Source organism: Chaetura pelagica, unplaced genomic scaffold (genome assembly GCF_000747805.2).
Source record: "Chaetura pelagica isolate M959 unplaced genomic scaffold, ChaPel_1.0 scaffold3, whole genome shotgun sequence".
NCBI lineage: Eukaryota > Metazoa > Chordata > Aves > Apodiformes > Apodidae > Chaetura > Chaetura pelagica.
The window spans coordinates 6,925,578-6,934,696 of record NW_009952974.1 but is presented as its reverse complement, the minus strand read 5'-3'; the positions used below and the strand labels follow the sequence as shown (position 1 = coordinate 6,934,696).

The window sequence follows — 9,119 nt, the reverse complement described above, 5'->3', positions numbered from 1 at the left end:
CCCATGCCCCCCGGGACCCCCCCTCCCGCCGTGCCTTCCCGCTCCGCAGTGCCCCCTCGCGGTCGCCCTGCAAGACGCCACCCGCCCCGCCCCTCATCCCAGGTTGCCACGGCTACGGAGAAGATGCTGCTACCCCCCCGGGCTGTAACCTGGGGGCTCTTGAGACGTTTCAGAGGGTTTCCAGGGATCTGGAGAGATGGGGGTCTTCTAGGAATCTGGGAGGGTCCCAGGAATCTGGGGGGTTCCCAGGGCACTGCTGGGGACGTGGAGGAGTGGTAGGGGGTGAAAGGGTCCTGGGGGCTGCTTGGGGTGCTGCTAGGAGTCTGAGATGGGGTCCTAGTAGATGAGGAGTTCTTGGAGAGCTCCTGGACGTCTGAGGAGCTGGGGGCACTGCTAGAGGGCTGGGGAGCTGAGAGATTGCTTGGGGATTCCTCTGGCTGTTTAGCCCTCTCCACACCACTGGGCCAGGTCCAGACCCTGCCTTGCTACCAGCATCACCTAATTATGCCAGGGTCTCTTCTGGATGCCAAGGGAATAGATTTGTCTCTGCCAACTAAGGGCCAGCAGGAGGAAGTGTCAGGAATATGGCAGCCCCCACGAGAGCAAACCCTTCTCCACTAGGCATTTGGAGATACCCTGGAGGAGTGAAGGAATCATGCCACAATCAGTATCCATGCACCTCTCTCCAAGTGAGAGTCTCTTGACTCTGTGCTAGCTCAATTTTCCAGCTTCTTCCTCCTACACATTTTTGGCTTTTGTGTTCTCCAGACTTCAGAACCTGTGATTTGAGGCAATGACAGAGAGGACCCACAAGAACTACCTGTCTTCATGGATTTATCCATGATCCAGACCTCAAGAGCCATGTCTATGCAGCCAGGCACATGAAAGGAGTCCATTTGGGGAAACTGAGGCAGACTCAAGGGAAGGAGTCTGCTGAAGGTCAGAACTGGGATGGAGCTCTCCCAGGCTCAACACATGCACTCCAACAACTCATGAAGGGATTCAGAATCACCCACTATAATTGGCCTCACAATGGGGTGACTGTGGGGGAGAGTAAGAGTGATTCAAATCTTCACAGGATCTGCCTGAACTGAGCTCCCCTCATGGGCAGCCCAGGGCTTGAGGTGTGCTCCCCTGCTTCTAATTCAAAGGAACCTACAAAATGGGTCCTCACATCTTCCAGCATACGGACGCTGCATCTCTGCAGCTCCCCTCCTGCAGGGCCCTCCTGCACCCACGCATGTCTGCCATGTCCTAGACACACCTGCACAAAGTAAGACCCATGCAAATAAACACAGTCACACACAGGCGCACACAGGGCTGGTGTCGCTGGCACGCACATCCTGACAATTCGCTGTGTGTTCATTGACTTGCATGAAGACACACGGGCCAACTTGTTAGCACACCCACGAGGGGCTCACACACACACTGATGGGTGTGTACACAAACTCACACGCACACATCTGGTCGTGAACATGTGGAGACATGTTACCTACACGCGTACACACGTGCACGCCGAGCTGCTTGCAGCCACAGGAACCTTCATCTGCACCCACCCAGCCCCGCTCACACCCACCCATGCATTCCCATGGGTGGGCGTGTGGCCAGGAGTTTCTGGGAGTCCCAAGTGCCTCCTTTCTCCCAGCACTTCTGTGGGCAAGCCAGGAGGGAATTTCCAGCTGCAGAGCTGCAGCTGAAAGATTTAGAGGTTCCTGCCTCAGTGTTCGCTGGTCCAAGTTAATGGTTCCCCATCACCCTGCTTCCCCTGCCCTTCCCAGCTGGCTACCAGAGGGCAGGCAAGGAGGGACCTGTTGGTGGGTGTCACCCCACTGCTGCTCCCCGTGCCTTGCAGAGTGCTGTGAGCCCTGCTCCTGCCCTGCCTGGCAGCACCCCGGGCACAGGGCATTGCCAACCTCGGCTGAGAGCACCAGTAGCCTTTTTGCAGCTGGGTGGAGCAGCACAGCCCCCATGCCCTGCATGGCTACAGCACTGAGGGCAGACATGGGAACGTGAACCTCTGCCCAGGCTCTGGTTCTGCTGACATCCCACAGGGGCTCCTCAGCCCAGTGTGGCATTGCCAGGCAAGCAGTTCCCCTCTGCAGTGACCTAAACCCCCGTTCTGGGGAAGGCTGGAGAAACCAGTTCCTGCAGGCTCCCTGCAGCATGAGAGGGAACCTGTCAAGGACTCCTGGAACCTCTGGAGCAGAGGGATGGCAGCCAGATAGGAAGCCAGGAAGGCTGCTCCTCCAAGAAACACAGGCTTATCAGGTTACCAAGACATGTCTGGCACCATGATGGCCAGGTGAGGCTGCACATGGTCCAAGGCAGGCCAAGAGAATGCTGCACATGTCACCAAGCCCAAAGTTTCAGTGCCACATAGGGCTACTCTGTGCCAGGCATCGCAGCAGTGGTGGTTGAAAATAGAATGAAAAGAAGAGAGGACACCTTCAAGAAACTCACAGCCCATCACCACAGTGTCAGGGCAGATACCTGTACCTCCTGCATGAGGGGTGAGTGGAAGGAACCATTATCTGCAGTTCATATCAAATATTCCAGCTCAGATGGTGATGGGAGACAGGCATCTCCAAGTGATGATGGCCATGGATGATGGGAGGAGCCTGGGAGCTGCAGAGCAGGATAGAAGAGTGCTTGCCCTCATTCACACTCATCTCCTGGCTCCACAGTGGTGCAGTAAAGCAAAGAGTGGATCAAAAATGAACTGGGCTGTGCCACAGGTCTCAGCAGAACAAGCACCAACAGGAGGCTGGAGGGAGTCCAGCTGACAGGGACTCACAGCTGTGGCAGGACTGCTCTCCAGCTCTCCAGCTGGTCCCTTCCCAGTCAGTGCTTCCCAGCCCTCCCCAGGAAGTGCTGTGGCACACCGGCTTTAAATAGCTTTATTAGTGGAAGCTCTGCACCTGCAGCCCTCACCACGGGGGCTGTGGGGACACCAGGCAGCCCCACACTGTCCCTGGGGGAAGACAGGACTTCTTAGGGCACAGAGCTGGCCTCACTCCCAGTGTCCCTGCCACCAGCTCCACCTGTATCTGTCCCAGGAGGGCCACAGGGTGAGCCTGGGGGTGGCCCCCAAAATTGTCCTTGCCCGACCCCAGGCCATCAGACGCAGAGGCTGAGCTCCTGACGGACAGAGCACTTGCGGCACTGCACCACACAGCACCAGTGGAAGCGGCAAAGGCAGTTCTCCTCCAGCACCACCGTCTCATCCCGGTGCCCTCTCCCGCAGCACAGCAGGTCGCACCCACTCGTGTCCATGGCCGTGCTGTTGCAGACACGGCCCCGGGTGCCTAGCGAGCCCGTCTTACGGTTGGCTGAGCAGAAATCAGGAGAGTCAGCTGAGTAGATGAGGTCCTGCTTGTCAGGAGGTTTGATGTTGTCGCCCACGGGGATGAGGGTCTTCCCGTCGTTCCCCCCCATCACCTTGAAGGCCCCGTTGAAGCGCTCCAGCAGGCGGTCCCCCACCTCGCGGAAATGGGGCATCTTTCGCCAGCAGGTCCGGAGGGTGCAGGAGCCCGACAGCCCGTGGCATTTGCACTCTGTCCTCATGTAGCTACGCACGGCCTGGGGAAGAGATGGCAACGCTCAACCCACGGTCCCCCACCTCCCTGCCCAGCACCCCTGGCCAAAACCCTGAGTCTTGGTGCTGCTGTGGCCCAGTGAAGGGCTGGGAGGGGCACAGAGGGTTTCAAAAGCACCTTCAAAGTTCTTTAATGGTATTGGGTCCACATCTCATCCAAAGTTGGTGCAGGTACGTGGATAGGGGGAAATAAAGGCGCAGGGTTGAGCTGGGTAGGGGCATGGGGGGCTGATGTTTGCAGAGGACAGGGAGCACAGCAGGGACCTTACCAAGCGCCCGGCTTCGTTGTTGTGCAGGTCGATGAGAGCTCGGATGTCATTTTTGCCTTTCTTGCTCTTGGCATCCATGAACTGCTGGGATTTCTCGTAGCCGAACTGCACGTCGTCCCCGCAGCCCCCCCACTCCCAGGCGGTGCCCTCGGCGCCCGGACCCGCCGTGGGCGAGGGGGGGGCCCGGCTCCGGGTCAGCTCACAGCCGCACTGCAGCAGCTCCCCCATGCTGCAGGCCTGAGTGATGGTGTGGCTCACCCCGGCCGCCGTGATGGCGTACACGAAGGCTGTCTCCCGGATATCTGCAGGGGAACAACCAGGGCTGGGATGCCAAGTCACTCGTGGCTCTGCCTGCTGGCACCCTATGGGTGCTCAAGCCTTCCCTTCTCCCTCTTCCTCTGTGCTTGGTGCTGTTCCCCAAGTGGTGCACCCACCCCGAGCAGGGCTGCCTGGAGCAGGGACTGTCTCTCACAAGCAGATTACGCAGAATTTGGGGGATGGCCTGGCCCTGCCAGCATTCCTCCACCGCAGCTGGAGGGGCCCAAGGTCGACAAACCTCCTCTCGCTAGGATTGGTGATGCTCCACAGAAAAGAGGGGAGCTTTGTGAGCTGATACTGGCTGCAGGCAAGAGCATCCTAGGTGATAACCAAAGCTTCCTCACACCATCCTGCAGTGTCCCTCCAAGCAGTAAAAATCCCCTCCCCAGCTGCAGACCTGGAGAGAAGTGCTGCAACGCCAGGGCTGGTGCCCCTTGCCTCTCTGCATGGTGGCAGCCATGAAGCCGTGCTGCCCACTCTTCCCCCATACCTGCTTTGCCACAGGGCACTGCCTGCCCCCCTCCTTCCACCGGCACAGCCTCCAACCTGCAGGATTATTTATTATTAGTATTTGCTCCTGTCTCTCTCTGCTTCAGGACACGAATTCCAAGCATCTTTCCCCTGCCTGGACCTGCCGCTCGCAGCCGCAGCCAGCGGGGGATTCTGGCAGCAGGGGCGCAGCACCCGGCTCAGGGGGCTCCTGTGTTCCCCCCATCCTGGTGCCAGGCGAACTCCTGCCCACTCAGGGCAGGGCTGGCCCAGGGTGGTGACACGCAGGCAGTGCCCATAGCATGAAGAGGGAGAGAAGGTGTGTTTTGGGAGGTGTGCCATCCTTCCATCTCCAGCACTCTGACCTGGGGGCTGTGGGAAGAGGGGCTTCCGGGCACCACCTCCACTGTTGGGTGGGAAGTGCCCATCAGCGACAGCTGAGAACCCCAAGAATGCTGGGATGGCTTATGAAGTCCCTACAGGCTCATAGGGAGGCCAGTGCCTGCTGGCATCTCTCAGTACAGGGCAAGCTCTCTGTGTCTGACACCCAAGATGCAGCTCTGGGTACATCCATACTGGGATGTCACATGTCCTCAGTGTGCCAGAGGCTCCCAAACTCACCACTGTCCCCAGGATATTGCTCATCTCCACCACCCCAGCAGTGAGACTGGGCCAGAGTGTGGTGGCTTCTTCAGCATTCTCATGCCTCGTGCTCCTGCGTCTCCCCCAGCCTAAGCTGCCCATGGGTACCCGACAGCTCCACCCATTCACTTTCTGGTCTGCCCTGGCATCCTGGCACCACCCTGCTTCCAGCCTGTAGCTCTGCGTGGCACAGATCCCACCAGCCTCACTGTGAGGTCAGTGTGAAAATGGGCAACTCCAGAGGCAGGATTGTCCCCCGTGTGTCCTTGCTCTCTGCCCCTTGACGGAATACAGGTCCTTGTATTGGGGGGAACTCCAGCTCGAAAATCAGCTGCTTAAATGACATCATCATAGGGTGGTGTCTCACTCGTGTCCCCCACTCTGTCCCCCACTGCTACCCACAGCTGCTGAGCACCCAGGGTGCTCTTCCCTTGCCAATGTCCCCAGGGTACCCTGACCCCCCTTCAAGGCCCAAAGGCACACCCTCTCTGCCCTTGGCCTGGTGGGTGCACCAGCAGGAGATGTGGAAGGCCAAGGAGACCAGAGCTTGCTCCAGTATCTGCATCTTCCTCAGCACAGGGACCAGCATGGGAACAGGGGCAGAACTACACTCTCCACCCACTAAGCAACCCCCCTTTTCCCTATCCACCTCTCAGTCCCTCTTCCTGGGGAGCATGGCAGGGCTTTCCCATCCCTTACAGGCTCACAGGTGCCCCCTGACTCTGCACCTTCTCTGGCATTGATGGAGTTGGACTGGGCTCAGGCCACTGTACCCACTTGGCTTGGATCTACCCATCCTATAGTGACATCAGGATGCCCACCCAGGGATGCAAGGACAGGGGCACGCATGCCTCTCCTCTACTCCCTCCAAGACCAGGAGGAGAGAATCTGCAGGGCACCCATGGGGCAAGGGGCAGCTCTCAGTGGATGCAGGCTGCCTCCCACCCGGGCCCCTTCCCCCAGGACACCCCTGGGTCCCAGGGGAGCCATAAATCACTGCCAGACGAGGGTGCATTCTTGGGCTTTGTGAAGCCCCGCGCTGTCTGGGAGCATTGGTAATTGCTTCATTACAACACAGGGAGACATGTCCTGGCAGTAAAACCACAGCGTGACTGCACAGGGGAGCACTGAGCAACCCTTTACACATGTGCACACACACACGCACAAGTTTGCACACCCAGACTCTGCTCCAGGAATCCCAGGGAGATGCCTGATTGGGTGGCTGAAAGTTTTTTCAGAGATAGGAGGCCTGGGAAGTGCTGGCCTTACCTTGCTGCAGGATCTTGCCGAAGTACTTGCTGTGGCTGGTGCAGTTCCAGCGGCGGAAGCGGAATTGATACTGGCATTCCCGGACGCCCAGCTTGGTGCCCTTGGCCACCTCCTGCACGATCTCTGGCTCCAGCTGGCACAGCTCTGCCTGCTTCCCTGCCAGCCGCTTTGTCTTGCGGCAGATGCTGTTGGGGTCCATGACCAGGGGGCTCCCCACTGCCCTGCAGGAGGGACAGCGAGCAGAGCAAAACCAGCACCTGAGACCAGGGGCACCAGGGTGGGGATGGGGCACAGACAGACCCGCTCCCAGGGATGGAGAAAGGCCATGGAGCAGTGCTGGCTCAGTGCTGAGCCAGGGTGACAAGGGGACAGGGAGACGTATGCAGAGAGAGCAGAGCAAAATTTATGGGTGGCACCTGTGTGCCAGGACCCAAGGGATGCATTTCCCTGGCCGACCAGCCAGGGAATGGGGGAGATGCCCAGTTGAGGGACTGGCTGGAGAATGATGCTAGCACATGCCACTCCGCACCTCGAAGCCCTTGGAGACATCCCTGGAAGTGATGGCAGTGTCCCCAGTGGGAGGTGACAGAGACATGGTGCTGCTCAGCACCTGCTGTTCAGGTCTGCTGCTGATCTGGCACAGCTCTGGCTTTGTGGTGTGATGGATGCCTGGTCCAGCTGCAGCTCTCAGAGCCCCGTGGGCACAGCAGGGAGCCCAGCCAGAGCTTTTAGTGTGCCCTCCCTCTCCAGGGGGGCTCAATGCTTTACCCCGTGGGAGATGAGCTGAGTGACCTTGCCAGCGATAAAGCCCCTTGGCTGCTGGCCAGGCTCCCCTGTTTGCCTCCCCCTGCCGAGGCAACAGCCCTAGGGGAGCGGAGCCATGGGAGGTCACGGGTGTGTGAGGGAGGGATGCAGGTGGCATCGCCAGCCCTGTCGATGCCAGCATGGGAGGGCAAGTCTCAGCTGGGTCTGTGCCAGAGGCAGCTCCTCCTCACCAGCACAGCTGGAGTGAGATGCAATGCTCTCTGGGCTGGGAGGCAAAGTCTAAGCACGATACCGTGCTCCCTGGCATGCTGCTGGCTACAGAAACTCCTGTACTTTCCCCACATATTTTGCCTGGAGTGCCCTCCGTGGCACGGCTCGTGCAGCTGTGCAGGCTGCCGGCGCTGCGCCCGTGCCGGGGCGGGCGCTGCTCCAGCTCTGCTGCAGGCAGTGCCAGAGCCACAGTAGGCAGAAGATGGGCACACTGTGCCAGCAGCCTCCCACCCACGCTGCCCATCCCACGGCACAGAGACCACAAGGCCATGGGCCACCTGAATTTGGCATGGCCCAAACACAGCCCCTCTCAGCCCGCCCCTTGCCTCCAGTGCTGCTCCTGCAGACTCAGGGCTCGTTCTGCTCAATGACATGTTTTTCCTGGCTGTGGGTGCCCGCAGGACCCCAGGGCTGGACTCAGGATCCCCCAGTGCTTTGGGGTGCCCGAGGAATGCAAGGTCAAGTTCCCTGGGGTCCCCTGCAGAGCAGTGCCCAGGCAGCCTGTGCTGCTGGGGAGCACCAGCTGCACTGCAGCTTCCAAACCCAGACCTTTATAGTCTGTCCAAGCCCCAGGGGCTCGAAAATCACAAGCTGAATCCCAGTGTTTAACTATGTTCCGGGTTTCCTCTTCATTCTCACTTGGCTGGGGGGGCTGTGTTTGGGACACCAGGCTGCAAGACTTTGCTCATCATCCTGCCCTAGTGCAAACCCCCTCTGAGCCCCTTATTTTAAGCTTGAGGTTCCACGAGGGTCCTCCTGCCACAGGCCCCCAAGCTGCCTGCATCTCCTGCCCACCACACCCCACCTGAATTTTGGGAACACATGACCTCTTGCACAGCCAGGAAAAAAAACCCTTTATGCTTCGGCAGGAAGTTTACAGGGTTAAACATCTTGACTGAGAGGTGCAGGCTGGAAAGGTGACCTCCAGAAGGGAAACTGAGGCAAGCCCACAGCACTGACAGGGAGTGCTCATCTCTCTTTGTTCCCTGCAGCTCCATTTCCCTTTGCTGCATGAGGCACAGGCACCTCTGCAAAGTGACAGGGCAACTGGGGAAGAATTTCAGAGCTGTGGCTGGGCTGGCACAGGTCCCGTGTTGATAGGGAAACTGAGGCTCATGTGGAAAACCACCAGTGCGCCTGTCCAGTCCCATTCCACAACGACCACATAGGGATTCAAACCTCCATGCTGGGCCCCGAGCTTGCTCTCCTTGGGGACCTTGGATTCTCAACATCCCCAACAGGATGGTGGAGGTTTGGCTGTCTGCTCCAGCGGGGTGGGAAAGACGTGGAGCCAGGACAGGACTTTTCATTAAGAGACGACTCTTTGTACTCATATAAAAACGATGCGCCAGCCCCCCGGGGCCGTCAGATCAAATGCTGAACTGCAGCTCACCCCGGACCAATGGATCAGGCTGGGAAGAAGAAGAGCTCAGCCCCGCGGGGCCGGGGGGCGGCGGGGGGCTCCTCAGCACCGCGGGGGTCCCCACCCATGGCCCGGGCGG

The 9,119-nt window shown here is 59.2% G+C and overlaps 2 protein-coding genes across 2 annotated transcripts in view; both read right to left on the bottom strand.

The window, feature by feature from the left end:
* The window catches only part of WNT10A (wingless-type MMTV integration site family, member 10A), a 29,392-nt gene extending 27,099 nt beyond the window's left edge, over positions 1 to 2,293 (bottom strand). The window contains exon 1 of the mRNA XM_009996257.1: positions 2,274 to 2,293. Within this exon, the coding sequence (XP_009994559.1) occupies positions 2,274 to 2,293 (20 nt within the window). The remainder of the gene's footprint in view (positions 1 to 2,273) is intronic.
* A 588-nt stretch (positions 2,294 to 2,881) lies between these two features.
* WNT6 (wingless-type MMTV integration site family, member 6) overlaps positions 2,882 to 9,119 on the bottom strand; it is an 11,749-nt gene continuing 5,511 nt past the window's right edge. The window contains exons 2-4 of the mRNA XM_009996070.1: positions 6,583 to 6,803; positions 3,865 to 4,166; positions 2,882 to 3,579 (exon numbers count right to left, since the gene is read on the bottom strand). Of these exons, the coding sequence (XP_009994372.1) occupies positions 3,118 to 3,579; positions 3,865 to 4,166; positions 6,583 to 6,781 (963 nt within the window). The 5' untranslated portion in view covers positions 6,782 to 6,803 and the 3' untranslated portion in view covers positions 2,882 to 3,117. The remainder of the gene's footprint in view (positions 3,580 to 3,864; positions 4,167 to 6,582; positions 6,804 to 9,119) is intronic.